Below are 15,367 nucleotides of genomic sequence, written 5' to 3'. Positions count from 1 at the left end.
TGTGTGTGTGTGTGTGTGTGTGTGTGTGTGTGTGTGTGTGTGTGTGTGTGTGTGTGTGTGTGTGTGTGTGTGTGTGTGTGTGTGTGTGTGTGTGTGTGTGTGTGTGTGTGTGTGTGTGTGTGTGTGTGTGTGTGTGTGTGTGTGTGTGTGTGTGTGTGTGTGTGTGTGTGTGTGTGTGTGTGTGTGTGTGTGTGTGTGTGTGTGTGTGTGTGTGTGTGTGTGTGTGTGTGTGTGTGTGTGTGTGTGTGTGTGTGTGTGTGTGTGTGTGTGTGTGTGTGTGTGTGTGTGTGTGTGTGTGTGTGTGTGTGTGTGTGTGTGTGTGTGTGTGTGTGTGTGTGTGTGTGTGTGTGTGTGTGTGTGTGTTTTGGCTTAATGTAGGCTAAACTCTGGCTTTTCTTCTTCCTGGCACGGCCCTGCCTGTGTTTCCTCGCTCAGAGCTGGCAGTCTAGACTGCCATTAATAATGTAAGCAATGCTCTCCCCAACCTTAAAACCTTCTAATCGCCTCGTTTAAGGGCCGCGTCAACAGCTACGCCAGAGATCAGTCTTCTTCTCGTCCAGCCTCATTCACTTTTTTACTTCCAACTTGGTTGCCGTCTCTCTTTCATCTGATTTTATTGTCGTCAAATTCATCTCTCTGAAAGTCAAGTGTGAAAGGAACAACTTGTTTCAGTCACGATGTGAGGTACACACCTTTTGCAAGCGCCGTTCCCACCTGATCTATAACTTATCGAGAGAGTAATGCGTCCCTCTCGAGTTACATGCCGCCGCGTACCAAAGACGTCCTGTACAGCTGAACATGTGGAAGACAAGCAAATGAAAACAGAGAAGTGAAATATAATTGGTGTTGATTTGTTTTGTTGTGCTTCCTTAATTGCTGTGTATTGATGGTAAAAGTCTTCTGTAATCAAAGCGTTGATCTGCACACTAAACAGATGATCGGCCCTCAGCAGATGTGGGGAAACGTGGAGATGGAGCGAGAATCTGTCAAGTTGTTTCCAGGAGGAAGACTGATTCTCTTCCCCCCCCCACACCCCCATCACTGTAAACTGCTGGTAATGAAGGCTGACTGTGCAGTGTTTTTTTTTTTAGACATATGGAGAGAGCAAAAATGTGGCTCATTAAAACAAAAACTGTCAGTGCTGCCTTGCCACGGCTGGCACCTTGAGCTGCAGTCTTCTGCTGGGCCTGTTTATTCAGCCACCGGATCACTGGAGTCTTTTCTCTCTTCCCCACCTCTTCTCATGTCTTCTTGCACTATTTCTCACTCCTACTTCATATCCATATCTCTAATAGTATAGAAAAGCTTTACATTTTCTATCTCTCACCTCTCATTTCTGCCAGTTTCTGCATTTCAGCTAGGTATCCATATAATTCTTTATTATCTCCTGGTACGCTCTTTGCTGTCAGAGGTGGTGCACGCTGCCTACACCATCACAGAGATCTACAGCTGAGAGGTGAACACACACAGCGTCCTCCCTCAGCAAGCGCTGATCTCAGTCTGACAATATCGTTGGGGGGGGGGGGGGGGGGTAGTTGCAGTTGCAGTTGCAGTTGCAAGTAGTGTCAATGTGTTTAGGCGATGATTGATACTCTGGATCTGTCTGTGCTGGGACTGTCAGCTGTTGGGCATGGCGGCTCGGTGAACATGTTATGATTGGCCCCATCTATTCCCAGAATGTGTTTTGATTGGCCGCAATACAAGAATCCTGTGTCTCGAGTTGAGATGGAGTGCAGGATTTGTAGTAAGTGGGGAATATTACAGAACATACATCTTGATAAAGGGGAAGATTTCATCACACCCGCAAGTCTCCATGATCAGCTATATTGGCTCCTCATATACACAGCTCTTTAGTAGTGTGTGTGTGTGTGTGTGTGTGTGTGTGTGTGTGTGTGTGTGTGTGTGTGTGTGTGTGTGTGTGTGTGTGTGTGTGTGTGTGTGTGTGTGTGTGTGTGTGTGTGTGTGTGTGTGTGTGTGTGTGTGTGTGTGTGTGTGTGTGTGTGTGTGTGTGTGTGTGAACGGAAAATATTACAATAGCTCTATCTTGATAAAAGTTTTTACAGCAGGCTTCATAACAAGCAGCCCCTCATGAACACTGCACCCTGGTGGCATGTGGCTGTTGACCGTGACCTGCTCTCTGGGCTCAATTTGTAGTGAGTCAAAAAATGTGTTTAAACAATATTCGGACATGTACATAATATATTGTTGTGTCCTCAGATCACCGTGCCAATAGCAAAAAACATCTTGACCTCACATTTCTCATGAATCACTGCACACGTTCTGCTTATTAAGAGTTGAAGCCAGGACAGATGAGAGCAATAACATGTTGATGATGCAATTACCTTGCTAATGTTCTCATTTAAAAACTGACCCCACTCAACACGACTCCAGGAAATATAACCCCATCTGTCTTAGTATGATATTTGGGGGCAATATTTAATAGGGAGTTTTATAATAGGACACTAATGATTTTGGCCTTCTGCTCTATCAACATACAGTAACTCTGTTTTAGACTGCATGGCAGGCTTTTTGGAAACCCTTAGGATGTCAAGAACATTAAGTCATCCTGACCAGGTCCTGTGGGTTTTGCTGTGTTGTTTTTCTGTAGACTGGGACCTTTATTATCTTTTGTTGCTTTTATAAAGAAAAAAACGTTGTATTTAAAAGCAAAAGTAGGGAATACTGTTTCCAGCACTTGAGAAAACCTTTTGAAATATCTAATACATGTTCTAATATGTTTCCACTTGTGTAACTCAGGCCTTCCTTGTCTTTTTCCTTGATTCTTTAGACCCATTCAGAAGCTGACAACCAACTATTAACACTCTTGACAACCAACAAAAGAGATGCAGAGAAGACCTTGGAACTGCTAGAATGGCTGAGGCTGGACAGGAGCAAAACTGCTTTGTACAGAGAGATGATCCATGATTACCTGCAACCGTGCAGCTCCAGGCCAGCTTTTAATGATGCCTCATTTGGTCTTCTTGAATAACTCTTGGCCCACACTGAAAAAGGCCCTCTTCTGTGATTTACAACTCAGTCTGTCGATGTTCCCCTGCCTCTGACCTCTCGGCTGCCATGCGGTTAGCCCCATGAGGCTCCAAGAGCCCCTCCTTGTTTGACTGTGAGGTCTCCTCCCCACTCTATGGAGGCTGAGCACAGCCGTCCGGCTGATGGGGAGCGCTCTGGAAGGCAAGAGCAGCAGCAATCGACAACTGAATCCTCTCTAGGATCTTGTCCACCTCAGCAGCCCCAGCACCCTCCGAATCCTCGCCCTGTACACAGAGCCTTGGGTCGCCTGCAAAATCGCCAACCCAGACGTACTGACCTTCTGCTTCGCTTACAGCAGCAGCAAGCAGTAGCATGGCAGCATTCGGACACTCCAGGTCCCTCAGGAGGCAGCTTCTTCTCTCCAGCTTCCGCATCAACCACATCCCTCCCATCTACTTCCTCCACCCAGGTTGAGCATGGCCATGGGGTTCCATCTCAGTCTAGCCAAGAGGGCCCAGAAGGGGTCAGCTCGCCCAGAAAAGGAGAGAAGAAACCCCCAAAACCAGGAAAATATGTGTGCACTTACTGTGGCCGTCCATGTGCCAAGCCAAGCGTTCTTCAGAAACATATTCGCTCCCATACAGGAGAAAGACCTTACCCTTGTGCCCCCTGTGGCTTTTCTTTCAAGACCAAGAGCAACCTGTACAAGCACCGCAAGAGCCACGCCCATCGCATTAAAGCGGGCCTGGCATCCAGTCGTGATGAGCCCAGTTTGAGTGGACCAGAGGGTAGTGGCGTTGGAGAAGACCCTGAGGAACACACAGAGGGAGAAAGCACTGAGTCTGAAGAAGAGACAGGCCAACACAGGACATCCTCTTCTAAGGAGATGTTGGGCCAGCAGAGGAAAGGTAGTAAGGAGCCGGTTGGAGGCTCAGAGGAGAGCCAGAGGCCTGAGAACTCCCAGGCTGTCAAGCAAAGGCTGGCACTGAGGCTTAGTGAAAGGAAACGTGGCCCAATGGCTTCTCCAGATGACCCTCCTTCCTCCCTCTCCACCTCATCTTCCTCTCAAGGCCCTGGCAGTAAGGGCAGCACAGAGTCTGGCTACTACTCCGGGTCAGGCAGCACTGATCTGTCCCAAGCTAGCCCTCCCAGTGCCAGTGCCAAAACCTACGCAGAAATTATTCTAGGGAAATATGGAAGGCTGGGAGGGCAGCAGCGCAGTCCTCATCAGCAGAAGCCTCATTCTTCACTTTCCTCATCAGCAGGAACGGAGGAGAAAAGCATTTCTTTCACTGTACCCAAAACCCAAGTAATTGAACACATTACCAAGCTCATCACTATCAATGAAGCAGTAGTAGACACCAGTGAGATTGACAGTGTGAAGCCCAGACGCTCCTCTCTGTCCAGGAAGAGCAGCATGGAGTCTCCAAAATTCACCTCCCCGAGAGATCCCTACACATTCGATCCCAAAGGAGAAGCCCCGGGCCCGAGTGGTGTGAAGCACCTCCACAATCCTGAGGCGGATCCAGCATGTACCCAGCTGTTAGCAGTACCTCTGCTTCGAAGCCACTCAATGCCATCCTCCACCAGCCAAGGAGAGCCCTCCACTTCTGGCACCATGTCTCCCAGAGATTACCGTCTCTGCCAGTCATTTGATGAGCAGCAAGCGGTGGTAGCAGAGATGAGGGTTGGCCACGCCCAGCGTATGCTACGGCGCCAGCCTGCCATAGAAGTTCCACTGGGAGCCGAGCTAATGCTGGAGGATGCCGGACCCACCTCCTCCTCAGCCAGTGGTGCTGAACAAGCCAGGCAGCCACAACAACAACAAAAACAGCAAAAGAGTCCGAGCCTGTTCGAATGTGAAGCATGCGGCGCCCACTTCCAGCACAGTGAAGGCTACGAGGCCCACAGAGGCATATGTCCGGGACAGCAAACCCTGGAAAAAGAAAGCCGGGATGCAAGTAAAACATGGAGAGAGGATCGCCCACAGATGATGATGCACTATAAGTTCAGAGCGATGGCAATGGCTGTGAGAAAAAGGAGAAAAGAGGAAAGTCTGGAGGAGGATCCTCCCAGTCCTGGATCTGTCGCCATGTCAGAGAGCTCTGCAGACCTCATTCCTGTGTCTAGAAGACCAGAACACAGCCACACCCTCTCAGGTTTGTTTATGTATCACTGCAGCGGCAGATCAAGTTTATCAACATCATTCTGTGTGAGAAATATATTTCTTTCCTTTTTTATTTTTTAAAATCTGAGAAACCTGAATAGGAAAATATATAAATAACATGAATAACTGCATCATTAATGTAAAGCAAAAAAACCCAATTATAAATCACCATTCAAAAGCAGCATACTTGTATAATATAATATTGGCTTCTTTATTTTGTTTGTTATTAGGTGTTTCTTTACAGACTGAGCCACAACAGCAGCAGCAGGACAGGAAGGGTGTGTCTGTCATCCAACACACAAGCTCTTTTGAGAAGCAGGAGAGTATATCCATGGAGAGTCAGGAAACAGAACTCAGAAAAAGTCAGCAAACACAACAACTCGAGCCAAAACCATCACCCTCTACATCTCGCCTCATCCGCCAACCCAACATCCAAGTGCCAGAGATCCTTGTTACTGTGGAGCCTGATGCTGACATGACATCTGTCTCGCCGCCAGCAACCGCATCCTCATTCAAGGTATATGATTATTCAAAGTAGCATTTAGCCTATATGTTTTTGTTTATTTTACACACTTTGATTGCTTATTTATTTAATTTCCCTTCCCTCAAATATTTGTATAAACATGCATTGATTTAAACATGTTTTTTTAACTTTTTTTTTGCAATGTGAGCAGTCAACCTAACTATTTTTCTGTCATAGGAGGCAGAGAGAGTGGAGGAGTTCCAATGGCCTCAGCGTAGCCAGACTCTGGCCCAGCTCCCTGCAGAGAAGCTGCCACCAAAGAAGAAGAGACTCCGCCTGGCAGAAGCAGCGCAGTCCTCTGGGGAGTCTAGCTTTGAGTCTGTGTCTCTGCCCCACAGTCCCAGTCAAGAGAGCAACATCGCCCACGCTTCAAGCCTTTCTGCTTCTTTCGAGGACACAACCAGATCAGAGACTGCCATCCGGGCCTCCAGTAGCCAAAGCTCCCAGATGTTGATGGTGCCATCTGCTTCCTACCAACACCACCAAAGCCACAAGGAGATGAGGCGCTCAGCCTCCGAGCAGACCACAGCCAGCCCCCAACAAACAGAGCAGGTCACAGAGACCAGAAGTAAGTCATTTGACTACGGGTCTCTGTCCCCCCAGCAATCAGCATCCTCCTGGAAAGAAAGGAGAAAGTGTCTCCTTGTGAAGCATGCTAACTTAGGGGAACCTGAGCAGGAGGAGGGGCCCAGCACGAGTCAGCTGTCCAGACCAGAGAGTCCAAAACCTGGGCCTTCCCGCTTCATCCATCCTCCTATCTACTCAACAGAGGCAAGCTCCCGGTTCAGCCTGGAAGCCACAGGGAAAGCCTTGCAGCTGTTACAGCCTCAGATCTTCCCACCCTCTCAGGATGTGCTCCCTTTGCAGCAAGCATTTCCGCCAGTACCATTATCCCAGCTGCTCCCCGTCACAACAGCCATCTCTGTAGTACTGTCCACCCAAATCATCCAAAGAACCTTCTTACATTCACAGACAGCCCCTCCACCTATACAGACAGACCCGGGGCAGATCCACATGGCAGACCGGTTAGGTATACCATTCCATCAGCTTCCTGCTATAGTTCCTCTCCAGTTGTCTTCCAGGACTACAGCTAGTCAGGCTCTGTACTTGCCTTTTTCTTCAAGACTAACTGCACAAGTTCCTCCCCCTCCCACTACGGAGAGCAGCCTCTGCATCTCCTCCATGTCTTCTGCTCTTACACATCAATCCCTTGTAAGAATCTCTTACCACCACTCACGGCCGGTCATCGCCACATGCCTGGCTCAGCTTACACCAGTGGTGTCCCTTGTGGTGCCAGTGCGCGCCCAGACCCATATACCCACCTATGCCAATGCCATGTATACCACCTTGTCCCAAATCCTGGCCTCCACCTGCTCACAGGAACCTATTTCTTGCACAGCCATGGTCATTATGGGCCAGGTGGAGCGGGACAAGTTGCAAAGGTCCTACCTGAAGGTCCCCTCCCCAGACATCAAGAGCTTTTTCCCCCTTTCTCAGCCCACGGAGCTGGCCTCAGGATCTGGGGAGGGATACGGTCCACTCGGGGCTGGAGGGAGTAAACGCATGCTTTCTCCTGCAGCTAGTCTGGAACTCAGCACAGAGGCCCAGCGTCACCAGAAAAGGGTAAAAGAGGAGGAGGAAGGGGGGGAAGATGAGGCTGAAGAGAAGGATGTCAAACAGAAGGTAAGACAGGAAGAAGAAATTAGAGCCACTGGGAGAAAACTGGAAGAGAGTGAGAAGAAACAGCCAGAGAGGGTAGAGCTGGCAACTGGGAAAGTGGAGGGGGAGCATGATCAAGTACCAAGGAAACATAACAGGAAGGAGAAGGAAAAGGAGGAGGAGGAGGAGGAGGAGTCCACGGAAAAGACAAGTAAAAATAAGGAGGAGGTGGCAGTTGTGGAAGAGAGGGCTGAAAGACCAGCCGCCCCTTCATACCCCAGCCTCCACACCTCCGCCTCAGTTAACTGGTGCTACCTGAACTACGTCAAACCCAACCCGTCTGCCCTGAGGGACCCCCGCAGCTCTGTTTATTCTACCTGGAGTGTCAGTGCTCACAACCCCAACTTGCCGGGCCTCACCACTAAGGTGGCGTTGTCTCTGCTGTGCTCCAAACAGAAACACAGCTCAGAAACGTACACCATGGCAACGGCCCCGACCCCGTCCAAAAGCAAATTGGCCCCTGCCAGTAGCGGGACCCCACGGGTGTCAGAGGTAAACATAATCACAATAAACACTTACACATCTGTAGAAAACAGTTATGTCCTCTTTTTAATCTGTTGGATTTACATACTGCATGAATGTGCTTAAAGGGCTGCTCCACGATTTATGAGAGTGCAAACTTGTTCTTTTACTTTACATTTTACTTCCAACATTTTATTTTAAGTTGTTTTGAATTTTTCTATGTGTGTCTTGAGTGTAGGTACATGTCACCCCAGCCAGCACCCTCACTAAAGTAAAGGCTCATCAACAACACGACAAGGAGGGGAATAAAGAGATGAGAGAAGAGGAAGACCCCTCCACCTCCAAACAGAGTGAGCCCTCTCGCGTTCGCATCTTTGAAGGCGGGTAAGGACTTCAAGAGCGCGACTGTTGAAATGCAAAATCGCAGGGCCTCATTACACAAGTGACCTGTTCTTCTGTGACAAACCGACGCCTGGTAACAGCAGAAGAGCGACTATGCTGAGACGAGTGCAGAGAGAATTACAGTAACAGATGGGAGGTAGTGGAACCCGCGGGGACTTAATTTATACCTGCAGCCAAGCTTTTTCCTTCTTACTGCTGCCATGGAAGTCTGTGTTTTAGAAATGTTATTTTGGAGATGTGTGTGTGTGTGTGTGTGTGTGTGTGTGTGTGTGTGTGTGTGTGTGTGTGTTAGGTAATTGGGAAAAGGTGGTCTCCAACTTCACTTTGCGAGACTCATAAATACCTGTTATTTCATGGTTGCATAAGTTACTTGGAAGAAACAGAGGAAAAGTATGAAGCAATCTGCAAGTAATCAGTATCATATGTGATTGTCATGTGTGTGTGCAATGCGTGCATGTGTTTGTTCAACCTTTTCGCATTTCTACTCTTGACCGCGTTCACATATTTGTGCTGTCCATAAATGTGAGGAATGAGTGATTTCTCTCCCCCCCCCCCCCTCCGGTGCAGCCTCTCTTCTTTCAAAGGTTTACTGCGTTACAGTAAGAGATCTAAGTTTCTCTAGATCTGTTACTTGTGTCTATTTCTATAAATAGACACAAGTAAAAGGGAGAGCAGTAGAAGGATAGTACAGAGTAGTGGACCGAGGTAAAATGTTCCCAATTAACAACATTGCAGAGCACACTGTTTTCCTTTTGATGGCAACAGACATGTTTTGAGAGATATTAGGTCGGAGATTTTTTTAGGATGTGTGTGTATGCATGCACAACACTTGCACGTTTAAGGCCTGTGTTTTGTGTTAATGTGCACACAGATTGATTGTAAAGGAGTAGTCTGCTTAACAGTAGATAAGGCACTAATTACCAGTCTGTATCATTTGCAACCACACATTAGACACGTTCATTTCCATCCGTTAACAGCCTGCAGCTTTCCCCCTTCTTCGCGTCTTCTGTTTCCATCACAACAAGCCCCCTCCTTCTGTTCATGCTGCCAGTGTCACCCTGCCAGCTCTTCCACTTTTACTTCCCTATGTATTATTCTCTCTTCATTCCCTTCCAAAGTCCTCTCTGTCCTCTCTCGGTACCTGCACCTCTTAATACTTGCTATGTTTACTCTGTGCATGCAAATAAGCACAGCCCATCCCTCTAAACATAGCAAAATATGTTGTACCCGGACTCTGTTCGGACTCATTATCCCAATCTCTCCTTTTTTTTCCAACCCTTTGAAATCATGACTGTGCCACTCAGTTTATCCTGGAGAACAAGCGATGAATATGCAATGTGCATCTTTGTTTATGTTCGGCTCCCTTTTCAGAGATCCCTTTACAAAAAACAAGGAGGCGAGGGTCTCTAGAGTTTTAGTGTCACACAGCTAAAGAAACAGATATTGAATCTCGGCACCTCAACAACACGTCTTAGCAATTAAGAGTATCAGCTTTAATCCCTTTTATTGGGCACTAGCTGAACTGTCTCTCTGGATTCTATTAACACAGAATGCTGATTAATTTGCATGGTGTAAGTGGTTAACATTGCAGATTTGTCATGACACTTTAACTACAGTGGTGAAATGGGCATATCCATCCCTGTGAGCAGAGTTTACACTATGTGTAAAAAGGATTAGATATGCCAATAGTGCCTGCAGTATATACAGCCTTTCACTTTTATTCGGTTGTCGCTGCTTTGAGATTCAGCGGCCTTACCAGTCAATCACACTCCGGTTGAAAGCGATATTCTTTCCTCCAGTCTGCCATAAAGATACAGCACAAGCAGCCGCAGATTGTCGCTTGAGTTTAGCGAGAGACGTGCCGCGTATTTAATGCTCGATGTGGGAAGTGCATGTTCTGCCTTGCGGGTGGATATTTTTAGCAATGGCGAGAAATGCATGCCAGTAAACAGTAGCCGGATCCTGAATGAATACAACGAAATGCCACTGTGGCTCAGTGGTAAACGGGGTCGTCCTTCAATCAGAGGATCGGCGGTTCGATCCCCGTAGCTGTGCCTACGGTGTGTGAATGAGTATGAATGTTAGTTACTCCATATGTGCAGGTGGAACCTTAGCCCCTCCCATCAGTGTGTGAATGGGTGTGAATGATGTCGCATTTGAGTGGTCGGAAAGACTACAAAAAGGTCCATTTACTACTGTTAAGATTATTTTAACGGTCGTTCTTGTGGTTCTTGTAGATGTGGCGCATATCCTGTCATTAAACACAGTAAACACACATGGGAAGTTTACAATTCATAGTAGATAGAGACTTTTTTTATAGGGGACAATTCATTCAATTGTCCACTGTGTCCACAAGTAGCTTCTTTGGTAAACATCAAAACTGCGTATAAACAATGTTTTTATAGACAAGACCTAAATGAGATGAGATATATATATATATAGTGTCTATTTCAGGTTGTTGGCCATGGGCAGGCTTTCCTTCCCTCTTTTTTGCTGCTGTTGTTGGCATGGCCACGCGGCCGCAGCAGAGTAGTTGGTATTCTCTGTGTGCCCAGGGTGTTGTGGAGGGATCGGCGAAGGGAATCAGTGCTGCTGGGGTTTTAGAGGGGCTTCCCCAACCCGCCTCCATAAAGAAAGCCCTGTTTCCCAGTTCCCCTTGTGTGTGTGCATGTATGGTTCTCCACATCCACATGTGTCATTATTATTAAAGCTGCAATAATCAATATTTGTCTAAGAACAATAAGTCAAATGTGTTTGCCTCAGCTCTACTCGGCATTGCATGTGTTTTCAGGGGAAACGCTCTATAATACCACTGTATGCTACAAGCTCCAACCAGTAGAAAAGCAAAGTTAGACTTCCATTTGGCCAGAAGCAAGACTCCAAATGAATCTTAATGCTGCTCCATAACTGCTGGATGTGTAAATGTTTGCTCACCATAACAACTTAATAAGGTGAAAATATGTTCATGCTGTGCTTGCAGCTTGTTCCGTTGCCCTCAAGTGATCAAACACCGATTAATGCAACTTTAAATGCAATTCCATTTAATTAGATATACATTTCACGAGAGGTGGTCAATGAACAAGCTCGTCATTTGTGCATTCAGCTCCTAAATTCTACCACGCAGTGAAATTAGTGTTCTGTATATAGTGTATATGAAAGTAACCACAATTTGGGACTTTTGTGATGACCGCATCTCTTTCTGTTTATTTCTTAGGTATAGGTCCAATGAGGATTATGTTTATGTGAGAGGTCGCGGCCGGGGCAAGTACATATGTGGAGAGTGTGGCATCCGCTGCAAGAAGCCTAGCATGCTGAAGAAGCACATCCAAACGCACACCGACGTCCGTCCGTACATTTGCAAACACTGCAACTTTGCCTTCAAAACCAAAGGTAAGGAGACCGTTTACTCCTTTCCTCTGTATTATAGCATTCTACTGTATTGTGTCTCTGTTGCCCTTGTGTTAGTCGTGGGCAATTTTAAAATTGCTTTTCTTCTTCCTTCCTAGGGAACCTTACCAAACACATGAAGTCAAAGGCTCATGGGAAAAAATGCCAGGCAATGGGAGTATCTGAGTCATCACTGGATGAGCCAGAGAGCGAGGAAACAGGTACTTAAGAGGGGATGGGGAAGGGTCTCACATATTTACTATCCGCCGTAAAGAAATATTGGCACACAGCCGGATTAACTTATGCCTCCTGAAGAATCGTAGATGCTCAGCACTGACAGTTTATGCAACACCATCTATTCTGCTCCCTTTGGCCTTGCATAAGAAATATGAAAAAGCAGACGAGATACATGAATGAAGACTATTCTACAGTCTCCTGATGTGGTTGCTGCTCTCTGGCAAGTGTACCTTGTTCGCAAGGATGGGTTGCTGGCGTATGACAACACGCATTCCAACACTTATGTCTGCCTCAAAGCCAGCCACCTCATGATCTCCTTCCTAACCCTCCTCTACTACCCCACCCCTTGCTGACAGTCTACCCTCATCACAGCCAAGGATGCGCCATTTAAAGCATCTTTCTATTCCCAAGGATGTTCAGATTCAATTAAATTATTTCCATCCTTTGTCTATTTATTACATGAATTTGATGGGTAAATATACAGTACACTGCCCTTCCTTTGTCCTTGTTCCTGGAAAATTGTTGTGTTAATATGTTATTTTTGTGTTATTTAGTGTGAGGATTTGTGTACAACATGGATGTAAAGGGATCTCATTAAAAGGATGTGTATGGGATTATTTCTGCACAATCAGCAGGAAGTGAGGAACGCGTGTGTGGCTCAGAGGACCAGGAGGAACATCAGCTTTCTGACGCGGAGGATTCTGAGGACGATGATAACGGTGACGATGATGATGAGGAAGAGGAGTTTGCATCCCATGACGATCCGTCATCCTGTTCGTCGGACACCCACCCGTCAACAGGAGGGCATTCTAGCTGCAGTAGGCGCTCTCAGCAGGGCACCCCGGACCCTGAGCCCCCGGGCCCCAGCCCAGGACTAGAGCTCTCCCCGAGGGGGGTTTGGCTCAGCAGACGAGCCGCATCTCCAGGCAGCCGGAGAGCGCTGTTCTCCAGGCGGGGATGGAAGGCCTCGCCGAGGGCCTTCTCCCCCAGCAGTGAGAGCTGTTCCCCCAGTCGCAGCCTCTCCCCCCGTCTGGAGCTGGCCTCACCCATCCGCAGCTTCTCCCCCAGGACAGAGCTGTCCTCGTCCAGCCGACATGTCTCACCCTCCCCTGAGAGAGGACCATCTCCCATCAGACCCCTCTCTCCTCTTTGTACCATTTTGCCCAGCTGCTACCGCTCATCGCAGGCTCGGACCCCTCCCTCGCCACTCTGGTTACCGCACAGGACCCCTGGATACCTGCCATGGGAGAGCCCTGGTACAAGGGGTATTCATGTCAAACCGGTGAGTCTTTTTTTATTAGTCTGCACAAATATGTGCATAGAAAATGTATAGTGAGCAAGAACAACCACAACGTATTTCCTCTGCACTTTCTTCCCAGGAAGTTCTCTGTGTACGGTACCCTGTGTACTCACAGAGCAAGTCAAAGAAAATGTAATGACAAAGTATTTGCTCCCTCTACAGGGGAAAAGGGGTACAGCAGCAGAGGGGCCAATATTGCCAGAAGCCAGATTGTTTCCACCTGCTTTCCGTCTTTCTATTTGTGAGGATTATCCGGGCTACCAAACAGCAGACAACATCTTCAGCCATCTTCCCATGCACTCCCAACAAGCCAAGCTCCCCTATCTGATGATTCCCATCGGAGGGATCCAGATGGTACAGGCCAGTCGGAGGTCCCACCCTACCACCCCCTCGTCCCCAACGTCTCCCCCCATGGAAGGGCCATCACTGTCCAGATTTGAATCATACTGGGGCGGGACCCCCAGAACTCAAGGGCTTAGGACTCCTGGAGACCACTGGTCAGAGGACCAGACAGCAGGAACCAGCCAGTCAGGGCAGTGTGTTCTCAGCACAGCACTAATATGTTCCAAACAGGAGTTGGAGACCACGGACTCAAAGCAATATGGCAGCTCACATGGCTCCGCCCACCCCCGCAGGCCTGCTACTGAGACCACCAAACACTGCTTTAGAGACAGTTCTAGAGCAACTCTCAGACTAGCAGACCCCGTAGCCTCGGATGTCATTGGACAGCGGCCGGAAGAGGATAAGCCACCGTCGGGTGGTGATCTGGTGGAGGGAGGAGCTAAAGGAGACAGAACAGACCAGAGCACTTAAAGGTGTCTACACCTTGATGCATAATGCATCCCATTTTGCTTTATTGGTTGCTACACTAGTCTTGTTTTTTTTATTGCTTCATTTTTATACAGTTTTCAATACTATTGTTAACTTAAATGTTTGTTCTTTGGCAATATTCAGGTTTGTTATAAAAATGCACTTTTTTCTTTGTGAAATAATGTCTATCTTTGTGTGTGTCTGTATGTATGTATGTATGTATACATACATACATACATACATATATATATATATATATATACATATATATGTATATATAATCTCTATTGATACTGGTAATCATAATGCCTGTTTAAATATGTGTAAAATAAATATGAATACATTTGTAAATGACCAAAATCTTAAATCAAAAATAATTAAATTTTGTATTTGTCCAAAGTTTTGTCCAGTATTACTCTAATTGTAGTTACTTGTGCCTTTTCTGTCCAGGTTTGTGTTAAGATGTACAGTAGAGATATAAAAAGAGAAGGCTGTGAAATTTTATATCTGCTTCTTTGTGTAGATTTGATTGTTTCTGTTCCAAAGGCCATCGCTTTAATGCCAGGGTAACGGAGAGTTGCAAAGCAGCTGAAGCGTGTCAAAGGAAAATGCACTGAAGTTATATATTTTATTACAAAATATCTTAAAATAGAATACATCTCTGTACAGGGAAGAATGCGCCGTATTTATTGTTATTTGATGACAATGATCATTGTTTAATTTTTATTTTTATTTTTACATCTGTGTGTCTTTATCATGATGTTCATGTGACTTGAATTGGTGGCAACGATGAGCGATTGCGTTTGGCTGGTACCAGAGGATTAAGTGCCCTGCAGATTTCACACACAGCAAGATTTCTAGTCATTTCAGAAATAAAAAATGCACCAGATTCCCTTGAGATTGTGCTTTTCTTCCATTCCCATGTGTACAGTGTCGTACTCGCTCGGATAGAGTTGCACCGTGATTATTTAGGTTTAGGATGAACCGTTCTAAGATATTGAACCCATTTGACTGGTTGTCCACAAAAGATCAATGTTTACCTGGATCAGAGGAACAACACGAGATGCTGTCACAAAAGATAATAATGTAAGTGTGGTACTTGTAATGTGAGGTAGAACCTTTGGTATCATTTTGTGGTGCAGCATGTGGTTGTTTGTGGCACTTAAACATGAGTTGTGTGGTCTTGACTTCTACTTTGGTGGTAGTTTGTGATATGTTAGGTTGTACTTTGCAGCACCTGCATGCGACAAAATGTATTGATTTCTCAAATGTCTGTTCTCCCTTCAGGAAAGTGAGTATGTCTTTTTCCATTCCTCTCAGAAGCAAGTGGCGTTAAATCGATCTTCGAAAATGCTGTTTTGCATTTGCACAT

General features: G+C 46.6%; 1 protein-coding gene across 13 annotated transcripts in view; it reads left to right on the top strand.

Moving 5' to 3' along the window:
• LOC117745736 (transcription factor HIVEP3) overlaps positions 1-14,884 on the top strand; it is a 37,652-nt gene extending 22,768 nt beyond the window's left edge. For 11 of the 13 annotated variants that reach the window (XM_034554251.1, XM_034554252.1, XM_034554257.1 and 8 more), the window contains 8 exons: positions 2,789-5,147; positions 5,386-5,672; positions 5,856-7,889; positions 8,098-8,243; positions 11,476-11,651; positions 11,768-11,869; positions 12,518-13,167; positions 13,348-14,884. In XM_034554251.1, coding sequence (XP_034410142.1) covers positions 3,143-5,147; positions 5,386-5,672; positions 5,856-7,889; positions 8,098-8,243; positions 11,476-11,651; positions 11,768-11,869; positions 12,518-13,167; positions 13,348-13,998 — 6,051 coding nt within the window. In that variant the 5' untranslated portion in view covers positions 2,789-3,142 and the 3' untranslated portion in view covers positions 13,999-14,884. Of the gene's footprint in view, positions 1-1,436; positions 1,457-2,788; positions 5,148-5,385; positions 5,673-5,855; positions 7,890-8,097; positions 8,244-11,475; positions 11,652-11,767; positions 11,870-12,517; positions 13,168-13,347 lie in introns of those variants that run through there. The other 2 variants (XM_034554260.1, XM_034554264.1) reach the window with 2 other exon arrangements.
• Positions 14,885-15,367: the final 483 nt, after the last annotated feature.

This window comes from Cyclopterus lumpus, chromosome 16 (genome assembly GCF_009769545.1).
Source record: "Cyclopterus lumpus isolate fCycLum1 chromosome 16, fCycLum1.pri, whole genome shotgun sequence".
NCBI lineage: Eukaryota > Metazoa > Chordata > Actinopteri > Perciformes > Cyclopteridae > Cyclopterus > Cyclopterus lumpus.
The sequence above is the reverse complement of the archived record's forward strand: the minus strand, read 5'-3'. Positions and strand labels throughout refer to the sequence as shown.